This window comes from Mus caroli, chromosome 7, assembly GCF_900094665.2.
Source record: "Mus caroli chromosome 7, CAROLI_EIJ_v1.1, whole genome shotgun sequence".
Taxonomy (NCBI): Eukaryota; Metazoa; Chordata; class Mammalia; order Rodentia; family Muridae; genus Mus; species Mus caroli.
The window spans coordinates 34,120,128-34,138,186 of record NC_034576.1 but is presented as its reverse complement, the minus strand read 5'-3'; the positions used below and the strand labels follow the sequence as shown (position 1 = coordinate 34,138,186).

General features: G+C 48.8%; 1 protein-coding gene across 1 annotated transcript in view; it reads right to left on the bottom strand.

Moving 5' to 3' along the window:
- Pepd (peptidase D) overlaps positions 1 to 18,059 on the bottom strand; it is a 133,725-nt gene that overhangs the window by 75,769 nt on the left and 39,897 nt on the right. Inside the window, exon 7 of the mRNA XM_021168233.1 lies at positions 15,711 to 15,755. Coding sequence (XP_021023892.1) covers positions 15,711 to 15,755 — 45 coding nt within the window. The remainder of the gene's footprint in view (positions 1 to 15,710; positions 15,756 to 18,059) is intronic.

Here is an 18,059-nt window from a genome sequence, read left to right as displayed (position 1 = left end):
GAAGAGTCCAAGGCTATGAAAGGCACCAGGAACATCAGGCAGAGACAGACTACCACACCCCAGGTGTGGTTCGGACACTCCACTCTTTGCCTTGGTTTCCTCATCTGCAAAGTGGAGATGATGGTAATGTTTGTCCAAAGGGATAAGACAAGGTCTCATGATTTAGCTCAGGCTGGCCTTGACTCTCTACAATGTGTGTGCCCAGCAAAGTCCTGGCACTTTAAAGGGAACAGTGCCAGGTACCTGGGAGAGCTGTGTCTGGCCCATGAGGAGAGAGTAAAGCTTGGAGCTGTTGGCTGACCTACACTGCTTGCCTTGAAGCCTTAGATGAGCAGCCTTAATCTGCATCGAAATAGAACTCCCATCCCTCAGTAGCACAAGTGATTGATTGCTTCTGGGACCCACCCCCCCAATCCTCCACTACACCTAAATCCACAAACTGCACACACACTCCTGTACTTAGAATCCTTTCTAGATGACTTACCATACCCAACACAAAGGGAATGCGGTGTGAGGATTACTGTGCTGTTCAAGAAGAAATGACAAGAAAATGGGGCTCTGCATGTATACTACATTGTGGCTTAATTCTGCGAAGTCCTTGGGGGCTCATGTTTTGATTACTTGCTCCCCAGAGGGGGTACTACTGTTTGGGGAGATGCTGGAATTTTAAGTCGGGACTAAATGGAAGTCACTGGGATGGAACCTTAAAATATGCCTCTACTTCCTGTCAGCCTGCTCTGCTTCCTGGTTAGCCAGGGAGTGAACAGCTCTCTTCTGCATGTTCCTGCAGCTATGATACTCTGCCCAGGAGCATCATAGGGCCAAGCACCTATGGATGTAATTGTGAACCAGAACAAACCCTCCTCCTGACCTCCTCAGTGGCTTAGAGAGGTATTTTGGTCACACAGATGCAAAGTGACTGGCACAGTTCTGACTGGCAAAGTACTGATCAAAGTTCAGACACAGCCACCACAGGACCCACTATAGAGCACACAGACTATATGTGGAGTGGATGATATACAGAAACCAGCACTGAGGCAGGACTGAGGGCCCGAGGGATAGCAGAGGCTAGACCACAGAGTTCCTGTCTACTTCCTTCAGGTAGATTTAGCATGGTGCTCAGTGCTTGGTGGATTCAAGCATTGATTTTTAGAAAGTTCTGGAATGTCTTCCCTATTGTGGCTGACTAAACCCATGGAAATGGGGGGTGACTGCATTGTCAAACACTGGAATGTTTACATTCCACCAGTTCCGCTCACAAAGCTGAACACACCTCAGAAAATAAACATAGCCTCCTTTTCTTCTTCAATTACCATTTGCCACAGTCTCTCTGCTGTAGGTCCCAGGAATGGCAACAGCTATTGGCTGCTTTTGCCCTAACTCACCCACTCAGGCACCAAGGCACTCATTTCTCAAGAGATGAAAGAAGTGGGAGCGAACCAGTCCTCTCCAGGAGTCCCGCTGATCCTCGCATCACTTGGGATGTTGCTGGTGGGACCAGCTGAGGCACGGATGTGTCTGCAGCCCTGTCAGGCCTGCTTCTTCACCACAGGCCTTTTTCAGTACACTTCCTGATCATTTATCTCAGAGATAGTTTCCCTAGGAACACAGCCTGAAAAGGCACTTCATTCCCATTTTGTAGTCAGGCAAACTGAGACTTAGCCAAAACAGTATCGAAGACTGCATGACCCACTGTGCTTCAAGAACTCCGTTCTCCTTACACTTCACACAAAACCAGAACTCTACACCCAAATTACTGATCAAATCCAACAGCAGAGGGTCATGGTTAACCATTCAAAAGCTCAGGAATGAGAGAAATAGCTCCAGGCATAGGCCAGCAGAAAAGATAATGAATGGATATGAGGTGCCTTTAAGATTAATTTTTATTATATTAAATTATGAGAACATCTGTGGGTGTGGGTTTGTGCATGTAAGTGTCACTGCAGATGGAGGCCAGAAGCGGATGTTAGATCCACCTGGCTGGAGTCACAGGTGGTTGTGAAGCACCATGTGGGTGCTGGAAACTCAGGTCCTTTGCAATCGTATGCATCCTTGACCACTAAGCCATCTCTCCAGCCCCTGGGATATTTTTAGAGAGTGGCATTGGTCTGAAAGTATAATTAAAAGCAGCAGACGGTAAGGTGGTCAGCAAGTCAAGGAAATAAACTGTAAAAAAAAATCCGTGTTCAAAGTATGTGGCTTTGAGAACATCTACGAGAATTGGATGGGTTCATTTCCACACAGCCACGCAAGACACTTAAGAATGCTCAATGATGTGGTAAATGAGGTGTGAAGTCCTATCCATAAGAGAGGAAAAAGGCAAATGAAACTCTGGATTAAATAGAGGCACGGAAACTGCAGTGACTTCCCAAGTACCGAAGCAACTGCACACATTTCCTTCCGGTGTAAGGGGGAGCTGGAGTCTCAAGGTGGATTTAGCGTCATGGGCAAGGTAGGTCAAATCAGAACTATTTGCATCCTAATAACGGCACATGTCCTACACAGTGCCGGTGGGTCTGAATTCCAGTCAACAGGAGACATGGATGTGAAGGGGCACACGAAATGCTCCAACACAATCCAGAAGCTAGATCGCTTCACAGCACAGCAGTCACCCTTCTCAGAGGGCAGGGCTATCGTCTGGACCTGAACTGTCCTCATAAAGGGACCATCCCTTCTCTACTCTGGATGTCTCAGGGATTCTGTCATGGCGGCAGAAAGCTGACAACTATCATTTGTAAGTAAATGTCTCATCCAGGGAAAACATGGGAACCACACTGGATATGTCACGTGTTTGCAGGTGCCTGTGGAAGTGTGATGATGGTGATGGACCCTCTGGATCTGGAGTTACAGGCGCTAGGAACTTCTCTGCATGAACAAGGTCTTGGGGTTCCTATTGCTGAGATAGAACACTGGGACTAGAAGCAACCTGGGGAGGAAAGGGTTTATTTCATCTTACTGCTTGAACTCCAGCATTCAGAGAATTCAGGCTAGGAACCTGGAGGCAGGAGCTGATGCACAGGCCATGAAGGAGTGCTGCTTAGCAACTTGCTCCTCTTGGCTTGCTCGACCTGCTTTCTTATAACAACCAGGACCACCAGCCCAGGGATGGCTCCACCCACAGTGACTGGGCCCTCCCACATGAATCACCAATTTTAAAAAATGCACCACATGCTTGACCACAGGACCAGAGATGGGGAAGCACTTTCTTTTCTTTTCTTTTCTTTTCTTTTCTTTTCTTTTCTTTTCTTTTCTTTTCTTTTGGTTTTCCGAGACAGGGTTTTTCTGTGTAGCCCTAGCTGTCCTGGAACTCACTCTGTAGACCAGGCTGGCCTCGAACTCAGGAAGAACTTTCTCAATTGAGTTTACCTCTTCAAAAATGAAATGAATGTGGCTAGTGTCAAGCTGACATCAAATTAGGCAGCACAAGCAGCAGTAAGTGCTCGTCACTGCTGCTCGTCAACTCTCCAGCCCCTTCTCATTACTGTAAATGTATCATTTACAGACATAGATTTTATGGGTATGGTAAAACACCCACCCACGCAGGCATGCACGCATGCATGCACGTGCATGCACATATCTCCAGAGACAGGGTTTCTCTGTCAGCCCTGGCTGTCCTGGAGTAGATCAGGCTGGCCTGGAACTCAGAATTTGCCTCTACCTCTGCCTCTCTGCCCCTCTGCCCCTCTGCCCCTCTGCCCCTCTGCCCCTCTGCCCCTCTGCCCTTCTGCACCTCTGCCTCTCTGCCCCTCTGCCCCTCTGCCCCTCTGCGCCTCTGTGTCTCTGCGCCTCTGCCTCTTTGCCTCTCTACCTCTCTGCTTCTCTGCCTCTGCCTCAAGTGCTGGGATTGATGGCCTGCACCACCACCGCCCAGTGTATTTCAATATTTTTAATGATCCTAGCAGTATTATCACCTCAGGCATACTTTTTTCCTTTTTTTTGTTTATTTTGAGACAGAGTCTTTGAGAAAGACTAGGCTGGCCTTCGATTCTTTATGTAGCCCAGGCTAGCTTTGAACTTTCAATCTCCTTGACTCTGGTCCTAAAGTGCTAGGGTACATAGGTATGTACCATCATACGTAGCTATATATAATTTCTTTATATTAAAAACATTCAAAGCTCCTCCCCAGTAGCTAATTCCAAATATTCAATTAATTGATAGCAGTCACATCTATTCAACTGCACCCTTGTGCCTATTAACCATTCTCTCTCATTCTCTCATATTCTCTCTCTCTCTCTCTCTCTCTCCCCACATTCCTTCTAGGCTCTGGTTATATTTTTTAACTTTTAAAAGTATACAAATGCTGCTTTTACCCTAACAAAAAGGTTTTTCTTTTCCAGAAAGATACACCAAAGAGTAATAAAATATGGAGTAATTCTCTGCAGTCCTGGGAATGGGACCAAGGGCCTCCTGTGGATTAGGCATCCACTGCAGAGCTACATGCAAGCTGGAGGTCTGCAGCTGGTGGTTATGTAAGGGAAAAATCTCTTTCTTTGCTACCAGAAACCTGCCCTTGTGGATGGCTGGCTGGATGGTGATGTTAGGACACGAGGGGGCTGCCTCCAGGGAGCATTTCCAAGGAGGACGTGGACCACAGCCACAGCGATGGCGATGCAAACCCAATATTATAGTTTTTTCATTTTTATTTTTGTTGTTATTTTACCGTTTACAGTTATCTTCTCTCTCCCCAAACGTGGAGGATTTACTGCTCAATAAAGAGCAGATGAAATGGTACGAATTCTGACCAAAAAAAACACCATGATGGGAGTCGGAGGTGAGGACAGCAAGTGCTGTGCGGAGTGCGGTGTGGGAGGTGATGTGGGGTCCTGCAGCCTCAGCTTGTGAGGGGAAGATAGTACAGGAAGTTCCCAGAGCAGGCCACAAACAGGGCCTTTGTGTGGCAAGCTGGCAAAAGGAAGCCAGGGGAGAGCCAAAAGAACTACAGCACTAAAAGCATCCTGTGAGGGATGGGAAGTGGGATGGTGGGCGGGATGGTGGGCAGGATTTTGATCTATAGTCCCTATACTATTTCCTCATGGGAGCCTCTCACTCTTTTAATACAATTTATTAGCATATATTAATTATACAAAATAATGGGTCTCATTTTGTATTTTATTTTATAGTAGTGCAGGCCAGCCTTGAACTCAGGAATCTCTGGTTGACTTAGCCTCCTAGGTGAAGGGATCAAAGGCATGTCTGTCATGCCTAGTTTCATTTATACATGTGTGTAATGTGCTTTGACGTGCTGACCTTTCCACTGTCCTTTCCTGCCCTCATGCTGAACTACCTCGTCTTCCTAAATAGTCTCCCTTACACACACACACACACACACACACACACACACACCCTGCCCCCTGTCATCACACCCCTAACCCCCCCACACACATATGCCCTCCCATCCCACCACCGCGCCACACATATAAACACATACATACACATGATACACACCACAGTTTTAATTAAAATCAACACGCCAGAGGAATGTGTGCTGTGATAGCTCCCTTTCTAAGCCTTCCGTCCTACACCTAACATGATGGCCTCTACCTGTCCATTTCCCTGCAAAAGACATTTCATCCTTTGCGGTGACCCAAACTTCTTAGTGAACACACATCAGGTTTTCTCTTCTCAGCTGTTGGTGGACTAATTCCATACCACAGCTGTTGTGAAAGGCACAGCAATAAATATGGGTGCACAAGTGTGTCTGTAATATTCTGACTGATTCCCTTTGGTAAGCACCAGGAGTGGCACACTGGGTTTTTTTGGTTTGTTTGTTTTTTGTTTTTGAGTTCTACTTTGAGTTTTTGAGGAACCTACACACTGATTCCCATAGTGGCTTTACAAGTTTACATTCCCACCGACGGAGATGGCCCAAAGAGTGGCAGAAAACACACCTGGCAGGGGATTACTATCCAGAATATTTTCTTTAAAAAATAAAAAATAACATCATCACTGAAAGGACAAATGGCCCAATCAATAAATGGGCAAATGTATGGAGCAGGTGGTTCTGAAAGGAGGTAATAAATACAGAATGGTCATAAGCACGTGAGAAAACCCTTCAGTAACCTACGCCATCAGGGAAATGCAGCAAGATCCCACCTCACCCTGTGAATGCCTATCTATTAAGAAAACCAGCGGAGTTTTCTAACAAGGTACACATACTGCTTGGGCAACGCTTTTAAACCTTTAATGGGGGGCACCCACAGTAGATGTGCATTCACCTTGCTAGTAAGGACGTGCCAATCTGACATTCCCGGTTGGGAAGTTAAAAATGTCCCTCTCTAAAAACCTGGAGACTCGGGAGAGAGAAAAAGCAATTATAACATGGGAAAGGAAGGCTGCCATGGGAAGGTCTGGATTCTGCAGATGGGGAGGATCCAGACTCCTCCCCAATAGAGATCTCCCAAAGCAGCCTGGGCAGAGGAGAGTGCGGAACAGGCCAAGGGTCCTCTGCACGTTGCTTTTAATGTCCAGTTCAGCTCCTTTGCATAAGGCTAAGCACCTCAAATTTCCCTCTAAAAAAAAATCAGCAATCAGGCACCTTCAAGGTCAAGCACCCTCCAGTGTCTCTGTGTCTCTGCCCAGGGGGATCTATGATCCACCCACCTGTCCTCTGCTGCCCACAAGAGAGAGCCAGAGGGAGGAAGAGGATGGGCTCTGACTGATGTGAACTCAGTCATTTCTCAGACTCCATCAGAAGCAGCCAGCCCTCAGGACAGCACAGCAGCAGCTGTGTCTCCACAATGCCATACATCTGGAGTAGTCAGCCACTGGTTACAGTGAAATGTGGAAGGCCCTGCAGCATGCGACTGCCTTCCACAGGCTTTAAAGCCTGCTTTCAGAGTGAGGTAGGCAGAACAATCCCAGCCAGTGAGACTGCCCCCAAGCAGACACCCTCTCTTTCCTGAAGCCGGGCTGCACTGTTTGTCAGAGGGACTTCTGATTCCAGAGTTGGGGACCAGAATGCTTCCTGGTATCCCCCCACCCCCACCCCCCCGAGGGGCAGGTCTGGAGACAAAGTGGGACTCAGAGAAGAAGCTCCAGGTAACAGTAGAGGTCCACAACTTCACGCAGGGTAACCTTGTGACTGCTGCATCTCACTCCTTACTGTCACCCTCCACAGGCTGCAGGCATCTCTTGCATGCAGTAATGGTCGAGTGATACCACAACTAAATCAGATATAGGTGTCTTTGGCCTGTCTGTGGCCCTTCTCCTAGGATGAGACTGTCACCATTGCTCCTGCCTGTGCGTCACACTCCTTCAGCCTGTGTCCACCCATCCACAGGGCCCCACCTTGTTTGCTACAGTGTACAGGGAGAACACAGGACCTGGAGGGGCAGTTGGCAAGGAAGCTGCCAGCCACCTGCCTCACCTGATCACCGTAATGGTCCCCATCTCAGGGGAGCATTCAGGAGGTAGACTCCCAACTTCTTCCTCCTGCTCTACCCTCCTACAGAGGCTCCTTTCAGCAGACAACTGAATACCAAGCTCCGGGATGAGCCACTCGGCCTCTCCTTCCACAGTTGCCAAGTTTTGTGCTTCTGAACACATACTCTCTTTTCCTGCGGATGGCTCTCTGCTCTACCTGCCAAGTCCTTTACTCTCTTCATTTTTTTTTTTTAAAACTTGTCATTTCTTTTTTTTTTTTTAAGATTTATTTTTATTATTATATGTAAGTACACTGTAGCTGTCTTCAGACACTCCAGAAGAGGGCATCAGATCTCATTACAGATGGTTGTGAGCCATCATGTGGTTGCTGGAATTTGAACTCAGGACCTTTGGAAGAGCAGTCAGTTATCTTAACCACTGAGCCATCTCTCCAGCCCTTTGTTTTTTGAGGCAAGATCATACTCTATAGTTCAAGGTAACCTCAAATTTACCATGTAGCCCAGGCTATCTTTGAACTCTAGACCTTCCTGGCTTAGCAGGAGTTTGGGGCTTATGTGCATATGCAGCACACCAGCTGCCCATATGTCCCCTCACTGCAGCTCTGAGCCACTGGAACTGGACTCTCTTGCAGCAATCTCCCCTGCGCTCACTCCATTAGCTTGCAGCCAAGCTCCTCAGAAGCAGCTTCTTCATTACAATCCTCCCCTCCTGCCCTCAGCCTCCTAGTTATCCTGTACCCTCAACCTTCTGCCAACCTTCCTATCACCTGGTCCTGGAGCCCAGTGGATGCAGGAATGGCCCACCCTTTTTTGCCCTCCTGACACCCCCCCACACACACACACCCACTTTGCCTTCTATACCTGCTCCCAGTCTCTGGCATCAGCCTATGTCTGGACTTGATCTGCTGTAGAAGGACCCCAGTACCTGGGGCCTAGCATGCAAAAATCCCCACTGTGTTCTGGTCTCTAAAACCCTCCCGCTGCTGAAGGCAGACAGCTGGCACCTCTCCTTCTGGTCCACTGATAGCCCACACTCAACCCATGGCTCCAGGCTGTGCCCCTGGGCAGAACTTCGCCAGACCCTCCCTTTCTCTCTCTCTCCAGCACTTCCTGCTTCATGGTGAGGCATGGGCAAGACTCTGACTTCTGGCTTCCAGTAACCTTAGATATCCTCAGATGAGGGAAACAACCACAAGATTCTGCTTCCCACCCACAACCTGCATGCAGCCTCTCCCGCAGCCTCCTCCCTCTGTTTCCTGCCCTTTTACCTGGCTCAGTGGCCATCAGGAAACAGCTTTTTCAGGGTTAGAGAGAGCTCCCCCATCCATTTGGTTCCAGATAGTAGAGGGACCCTCCCAGAATGAATGCACTGAAAATCTCTAAGCGTCTTTCAAAAGGCTGAGTGGATCTGAAGAGCAGGGAGCCACAGGGATAGACCTCTGTGGCCCAGAGCAGAGCCAAGGAATGGGCTGCTCACAACTACTGCCTGAAGAAGACAGTCAGGCAGCACACGGGCTGGACAGCTCACTCTCAGGAAAAAGGAAGGCAGGCATGGCAACCTGCGGCTGCACTCCCAGGATCTAAGAGGTTGGGGCAGGAGGAGCATGAATTTGAAGCTAGCCTGGGCTGCACAGTGAGACACTGTCTCTTGCTTTGGGATTAGAGGGGGAGTGGGGCAGAGGCCACCGAATTCCTAGTCCTAGTCCAAATAAAACCAGGGGAGTCGAGCCGGGCGTGGTGGCACACGCCTTTAATCCCAACACTTGGGAGGCAGAGGCAGGCGGATTTCTGAGTTCAAGGCCAGCCTGGTCTACAGAGCGAGTTCCAGGACAGCCAGGACTACACAGAGAAACCCTGTCTCAAAACAAAACAAAACAAAACAAAACAAAACCCAGCAACAGGGGAGTCCACCAGGATTGCACTGCTGTCCTGTCAGGCCAGCAGCACAGCCTCCTGGGAACTGCTGCTGGGCCCTGGAGAAGAGGCCAGGGCTAGAAACCACCCCTCACCCCAGAGCCCTTACTCATCTCTGGAGGAGACCCAGGTTAGAACCCTTGTCACCTTCATTCCCTCCCACACTCATCCCTGCCTCCTTCCTACAGTGGACCACCATTGCCATGGTGAGAGAAAGAAGAACAGACCCCACCCCCCAGCCCCCAGAATGCTCTCCCAGCTATGCTCATATTAGCCAGTAGGGCTGGAAACTCAGAGCCCTGCCATTAGACCTCTAGCTGGTTTCCCCAGGGCTACTTAAAAAAAAAGATTTTGGCCGGAGTAGTGAACTACCCTATAGTCCCAGCATTCGGGAGACTGGGCAGTAAAATGAGGGCAGCCTGAGCTACTTGGAGATACTTTGTTAAAAAAAAAAAAAAGACAAAACCAAAACTAAACAAACAAAAGCAGAACTAAGGCAAATTATCCTTGAAAGGCAGTACTCGGAGACCTGGTTGGTCCCTTCCAACTTAATTTAAGCAGATATCTGCACATAAGGATGTAACCAATTATATAGCCCATGGGTGCTTTTGGTCTTTGGATTTTCCTAGGTGTCAGGGAGAGAGGGCTTGTCCTACCAGGTTGGTTAATTCCAAAACACAAGCCCAGATACTGCAGACAACACTCAGTCTGTCCAGCAGGCTGCATGACTTCTCTGTAGGTGATGAGGTCACTTCTACTATGTCTAAGCAAGGAACCCAAGGGAAGGACTCTCATCTGTCCACAGGGCATGAGACAGCACATACCCGGAACCTGAGCACTCAGGAGGTAGAGACAGGAGGATCATGAGTTTGAAGCCAACCTGGGCATAGCAAAAACCCAGTCGCTGGATATGAAGCTCAGTAGTAGAGTACTACACACACACACACACACACACACACACACACACACACACATCCCTTCCTCCCATATTCAGAGGCACTAACGTGTGTGAGAAGATGAGGATCACAGACTTTACCCTGGAACCAGAAACTAAAGTCTCCTCCACAGGCCTGAAATGACAAAAACTGTACTAGGCAGAGATTTATTTGTGCAATCTTTTTTTTCCCCTTAAATATTCACAGGTCACAAAACTGCCTCTAGGTATTAAACCCAGGATTAAGACATCAATTAACTGAGGTCTGAATGCAGCACTGATTAAAATAGTAGCAAGACAGGATGAAGTATTTCCCAGATCAGTCTCTAAGCATCAAGGTGCCAGCTTGTTGAATAAAATCCATTTAAAGGGCCAGGAACTCCATCTCTCCCAAATCCCACCCCCCCAACCCTCCACCCCCGCCAGAGCACAGGTGGCCAGGACTTCAATACCAAAGGACTCCCTAGGCCCTGCCCCCAACATCCTCTCCACACTGGAGACTGAGTGTGAGAAGAAAAATCACACAGTAGCAGGGGGGACAAGGACGGGGCTGGATAGAAGTCACATATCCTTGGGAGGCTTTACCAGCAAGTCCATAAATAAACCAGAGGCAAGCTTAGCCCCTAGAGGGGTTGTGGGGACAGGCAGGTGTGGGGGCAGAAGTCCACTCTACATCTAAAACAGGGCCTGACTGTGCATGCCATGGTGCAGACAGAGCAAGTACTCAAGGTTTAGCTATAAAGTACAGACTCCTCACTTGGGCATCTCCACAAACTTGGAGCAGAAGGAAGTATGGTGTCTCTTCTCTTGTTCTAGGTCAGACTCCTATTCAAGGCCACACACTGTCAATGACTGCAGGAATGTCTGTGTAAAATCTGATTGTCTAGAATGAAACTTGGCCTAGTCCATTCACTCCTCAAGGCTGAAGGCATAGAGTAACTAAGATATTTAGACTCTAAGGAGCAGGAGGCTCGAGTTCCCAATGTGGGCTATATAGTGACACTCAATCTCAAAAACTAAGGTATGGCACTGTGAGCTTTACAACATCCTATTCTGACCCCCTGGGCTGGTTGTTTTCTGTCACTTTGACACAAACCTATACATACCTAGGTAAAGGAAATTGTAATGGAGAACATGTCTCTATAAAATTGGTTTGTACACAAGTCTTGAGGTATTGTTTCCATTGATGATTGCTGTGGAAGGGCCCGGCCCACTGTGGCTGATGCAGTCCCTAAGCAGGTGGACATGGGGTACATAAGAAAGCAAACTGAGTAAACCATGGGGAACAAGCCAGTAAGCAGCATTCTTCCATGGTCTCTGCTTCAGTTCCTGCCTCGAGTTTCTGCACTGGCTTTCTTCAGTGGTGGACCATGATACACAAGTATAGACAGATGAACCCTTTCCTCCACAAGTTACTTTTGGTCATGGGCTTTATCACAACAATAGAAACCTAACTAAGACACCCTTGGGTTAGGGTTAGGGTTAGGGTCAGGGTTAGGTTAGGGTTAGGATTAGGGCTAGGGTTAGGGTTAGGTTAGGGTTAGGGCTAGGATCAGGGTTAGGTTAGGGTTAGGGTCAGGGTTAGGTTAGGGTTAGGGCTAGGGCTAGGGATAGGACTAGGGCTAGGGTTAGGGCTAGGGTTAGGGTTAGGTTAGGGTTAGGGTTAAGTTAGGGTTAGGGCTAGGGTTAGGGCTAGGATCAGGGTTAGGTTAGGGTTAGGGTCAGGGTTAGGTTAGGGTTAGGGTTAGGGTTAGGGTTAGGGTTAGGGCTAGGGTTAGGGTTAGGGCTAGGGTTAGGGTTAGGTTAGGGTTAGGGTTAGGGTTAGGTTAGGGTTAGGGTTAGGGCTAGGTTAGGGTTAGGGTTAGGGCTAGGGTTAGACACTTTAGTGTCTCCGATTACTGTTCTGAAGCTATAGTCACTCCGTATTCCAGAAACAGCAGCCTCTTTCAGACAGATCACCAGCGAATGAGGAGAAGTGCCTCAAAGACTGAGAAAACTTAGAAAGGAAGTGTCTCCTCTCCCCAAACCAGGAACACCATCTCTTGAGAAGCAGATAGTAAGACTTTCTGCAGTCACCTTCCAGAACCACAGCTGAGATAGGGCCACACTGGAGACCATTAGCTGACCCAGCCTGTTTAACTACACAGATTTCTTTGTCCTGCCATGCCCTCCCTAAAACTCATGCCAACGCCCACCAATGGCTGAGTTTCTTGTTCTCCATCTTCCCAATACAGCCACTGTAACTACACCCCTTTCCACTTGATTTCTGAGGTTAGTGACCAGACCTGATTTGTTGGGTCAGATGCCTGGCACAGGACCCTGGGGACAGTGACACCCCCCCCCCATCCCATCTCCCACCTTCTGGTGCGTAGGAACCAAATTCTCTCTCTGCTTTGGGAATCTCCAGTCATTTCATGAAGGGTGCCAGAACTACTCAGCGCGAGACAGGCAGTGGTCCCACTGCAGTACTTCCCATATGCCAAGAATCTAGGTCATCATGTTTTTAAATTCTGGATGCATTTTTAAATTTGGGACATGTTACCCAACATGTTGGGTCCAGTGCACCTCTATCCTGAAGCCCTCTGCAGTAATTTACCTCCTGTGCAGGCTGCAGCCAGGGGAGCAGAAGTAGCTACATTACCCATAGCCTGCATTTTAATGCATGCAGGACACTTTCACTCCGCTTAATTAACAGTTCTAAAACTGGCCTATGACTCAAATGAAAGCAGTCTCACTTAAAACCCAAGGAGAAGCACAGCAGCCATGGATACACTCACTCTTGCGTGATGTTGCGCCCCGGCACGGAGCTATGAGGCGGGATGAAGGCATCTTCTTTTATTCCCCACCCTACCTCCAGATCAATTTCATCCTCTACAAAACAGCAGAGCCAAGGCCCAGGCTGAATTATGACAGTGACATGCCTGCTCTTGGTAAGTTTCAACTCCTGACCTGTTCGTTCCAAGCTGCAATACTGAAGCACAAGCACAGAAATGTGCAGTTATGATCTTGTGTTTGTGGGGAAGTGCAATTATGGAGGAATTTACAGGAAATCAAAAAAGGCGCTGCCTGAGAGGGTGCAAAACAATAAAACAGTCACACAAAGAAAATGAATGCTACCCAAAACCAAACCCCAAGAAAAAAATCTTAGAGCACCAGCTCCCCATGCTGGGAGAGGCTGCTCTCCGCCTCCCAATCAGACTGGTCCAGGAAAAGCCACCCATGCTCCAAAATGCTAATCTGGGCCTGGGGTGTTCTGTGGATGCCAGGGACACTTCTTTCATAGCCCCTGCTCTCAGCACTGCAGTACTTGACCTCAGACCCAATCCAAGGACAGCAGTTAACTGGCCTTGTAGAGGGGCCAGGAGTGAGCTGAGGCGGCAGCACTGGGGCAGGCCCCAGACTCCAGAAAGCCCTGCTGAGCTACAAACGGCTGGGTAAAATTGTAGAGCCAACAGTGTGGACTCCTGGCTTTTCCTAGGGTGAGTCACTAACTCTCTGTGCCTCAGCTTCCTTATCTGTAGCATGGGGATAACTAGAGAAGCTGCCTTATTCACAACAACAGCGACCTCTTTAAATAGAGTGGCTTGCAAGTGTTTATTAGCACAGGCCTTACATGGAGAGTCTTGGTAGGGGCCAGTATTATTAAGACATGACAGCAATTGACTCCTGTCTCACCCAATCACTGTATCAGCCACCTGCTTTGCAGATGAAGAAACAGGGGATGGCAAATCCTTTCATTCTCACCAAACGTTGGGTCTAACCACAGCTGTCTCATGGCTGAAGCAACAGACTGAGAAGTTCAGAGGTCTTTAGAGAGACACAGACTGGGGTTGGTCTATCCCCTGCACAGATAACCTCCATAGGGCAGAGAGGGAAAGAACAGGCAGCCAGGGCATTCAAGACCTGGAGGAGTTGAGAGTGGTGGGATGGACCTACAATCCCGGCATTTGGGATGAAAAAGCGGGAGCAACTCAAGTTTGAGGCCAACTGCCACCACCACCACTGCTACCACCACACCACCACCACTGTCACCACCACCACTGCCACCACAACACCACACTACCACCAAACAAGTAAGCAAAATCCAGGAACTCTCAAAATTGTAACACCAAATGGTGATTTAATATTATAGAAAGTCCACCTGCTTTGGGAGATGACTGGCCGCTATTACACCCAGAGCCCCTCCTTGGGTTCTAGCGAGGAGGGCAATAATTGTGGCTATGATGGATCTGCCAAGATCAACTGTATCACTGCAGAGACTGGGCCCTGTGCTATTAAAACACACCCCTGAGGCAGCAAGGACAATGTGACATTTCTGAAATTGTTCTACTACCATCAAATGCCAAATAAGTCCTTTTTGCTGCTCGCTTTAATAAAGCTGAGAGGTATTCTTATAAACTCAGACTCCACCTTGGAGCCTTGCAAATGTCACTGGAATTAAAGTGAGCTTGCTCTAAAGTGACGAACTAATGGCTCATCCCTCGGGGAGATGCTGGAGCTCACAAGCCAGCTGTGGTCTCCCCACTGTAATGACCCCAGGGGAAAGTCCCAGTGCAGGGAATGGTGGACACAGGCCAATTCCCAGTAGCTGGCACTTGTCCTGCTGAGTGAGCTGCAGAGACAGATGTTGGTTCCTTGACACAAACAAGAAGAGGTGCCATGAGCCTGAAGGACACAGTCTCCATCCCCAGAGTGTGTGGCTGTGACTGGCACCGGGCCATGCTTACTACCGATACCTGCCAGCGGCTCTTGGATCTCTACCTGATCCCATGGGCACCTGCCTCTGACAATTTGTGGATAAATCTCAGATCTGTTGCTCTCGGCTCTGTCAGTCTCCATGGCCCCCTGGCTGTCACCCTGCCGTCTCCATGGTCACCAGGCCCTTGGAGCAGCACTGGTTCCCACTCCTGCCTTCAGCGGAGTCTCCAGTTAGAGGTTAAAATGGCTTCTGGAAATTCAAACGTGATCTTCACTCTCCTAAGTCCTTCAAAAGTTTCCTGGGCCTTCTTTTGCTCTCAGGAGAAAGCTGAAAAACCTGACAAGCAACAATGTCCCTCGGGCTACTCAGGATCTATTTCCCTGGCTTCAAAGAGCCACCCAAGGCCACCACCCTTTTCCCTGCAGTCCTTGAACAGGGACTCCCTGGCCCTACCTCACACCACCCTTACCTCCATTGTGTCTGGGACACAGTAGTCCCAGACAGGAAAGTGTGAGCACACAGACTCTCAGGCTCAGAAGTAATGAGAAGCCTTCTGCCTGCCTCCCCATGGAGTACGGAGCCTGGAGAGGCTCTGTTGAGGCTCTCGCCTACCTTCACGGTAAGTGCAGCCACTCAAAGAAAAACCAGCTGTGCTGCATGTAAGAGCTGCCTAGGAAAGAGTCACAGGCACGCAGAGCACGCACGGATTGTGAAGGGAAGTGTCTCCATTCTCCATGAGCCGAGCACAATTAGCAGAGGTAGTCACAAGCCATGCACTTACCACTCCACGATCTCTGGGTGAAGAATCGTGTTGTTGACATTGAACCTGTAAAGAGAAGACACGCCAGTGGGGTGTGAGTTGCATGACCTAGCATATCCCAGCTAGAAGTATCTCACTCAACCCGAACATGCTGTGACCAAGAGAGTCCCCCACCTTGGAAGTTCCTGGATCCCTGGCCCAGAGAAAGCTGCTGCTACCTCATTCAGGCCCGGAGGCCTGGTCTGCTGCCACCTCTAAGCCTGGTCAGTTGGAGGGAAAGCACTCTGACTATAAAACACTCCTTCTTCCCCACAAGGTTGACTTTTTATCAAGTTCATTAACTCACAGTGGGAGCACCAGAAATGGGGGAGAAAGAAAAATATCTGGAAGAAGAGAGTGAATTTTTCACTAATTTGATGAACACAACTATACACATCCTTTTTAAAGAATAAATTCATCTGATGTGCATGGGTATTTTGCCTGCATGTATATCTTTGCCCCACATGCATGTCTAGTGGTCTGCAGAGGCCAGAAGACAGTGCTGGATCCCCTGGGACTGAAGTTACAGACAGCTGTGAGCTACCTACCATGTGGATGCTGGGAACTGCACCTAGGTCCTCTGGGAAGGCAGCCAGTGATCTTAACCACAGAGCCATCTCTCCAGCCCCTTAAAGCTCAGCAGTCTCTAAGTAGACATGACACAGCCAAACTACCAAACAGTGCACACATCGGTGGTCCTGAACTCACAATGAGTGGATTTAGGTCTTTTCCGTTTTCTAACTGGGGTGTAATGAGGGGATCGACACCTGAGTGGCTCAACTTCCATTTTCTAACCTTATAAAAGCCTGACTGAGATACAGTACATCTATCAATGATGGAGCTTCTACATCTTGCAAGCATCGTGAGAAACTCAATTCAGCCCCCATACGGGGTATGTTCTCATCAGCGGCCAATTCTGCATCAGAAACTATGCCAACCAGAGGGCAACGGGATGATGTACAGAGGAATGAAAGAAAAAAAAAAATGAGAACCCAAAGTTCCAGCAAAGATATGCTTCAAAAAGGAAGGAAGAAGGTCTCACGGTAACCTTTGATTCCGACGATAGGAGAGGCAGCACCAGGGTTCTTCAGGTGTAATTGCCTCTCAGTTCATGTGTCTGGATGGGTAAGGACTGTTGTGAGCCTGACTGTCACACAAGGATTTAGCCTGATGGAAACTGGTGCCGAGTCACAGGCAGTCTCTGTGGATCTGGAGCCCACAGTAACTGGTGAGATCTGAAATGAGCCATATTGCCAGCTTATGCTACCCAACCAAAGGATGCCACCACCAACTATGTCGGTGGTCATTCCATCACTACCAAGGAGACCACCTAGCCAGGCTGGACTCAGGGCTTCCTGGGTTTCCACAGCTTTGGAGAGGACTCTGGCTCCACATCATTGCTGATGGAGCAGCTCTCTATTGACTGTGGTAAGATGTCTGATCTGGAGTTCTCATCCTATATAGTGCCCCAAGTGTTCACAGCTGTGGATCACCCACACCACCCTGAGCACTTGGACTGTGCCTTCATAGAAGACTACGATGTCATAGATGACCTCAAACACCCAACCTAAACCAGTCTCTGCCAACTCATCTCTCAAACTGGCTCCTCTATCACAGCTATTCTGTTCTTCAAAAGGGCCTCATGTATAAATCTGACAGAGTTTCAGACCAACTTTTTGGCCTACCCTTGTGTCTCCTTCCCCTTGGCCACCTATGCTCCAGTCGTCTCTGCAGAGAAGGCCTGCCACGAGAACTGTTGGTGGTAGAGACTACCCTGAGCTGCTTTGAGCCTCCCAACCAGACGGTAAAGTGTGGTCCCCAGCATAGCCAAGTGTATGTCCTTCAGCCTCCTATACCATGGAAATGTGCTACACAAGGATGTGAATGGTACCATCACTGCCATCAAGACCAAGAACAGCCAATTTGTGGACTGGTATCTATCCCATGGGCCTCAAGGTTGGTATCAACTACTTGTCTCCAGTGTGGTGTCCAGGAGTCTGGCCAAGGTACAGCATGGTATGTGCCACGAGTATTCTGAGCAGCATGGCTGCTGCTGTTGAGGCCTGGGCCTGCATGGACCACAAGTTTGACTTGACATGCGCTAAGGGGACTTCTGTATATCAGTATCAGGGTAAGGACATGGAAGAGGTGAGTTCTCTGAGGTCAGAAAGATATAGTTCTCCTAGAGAAAAAATCACAAGGAAGGAGGCATCAATTCCCACAAAGATGGGGATAGAGGGCCAAAAGAATGGGAATGGGTGGGTAGGGAAGTGGGGGGCGCTATGGGGGACTTTTGGGATAGCATTGGAAATGTAATTGAGGAAAATATGT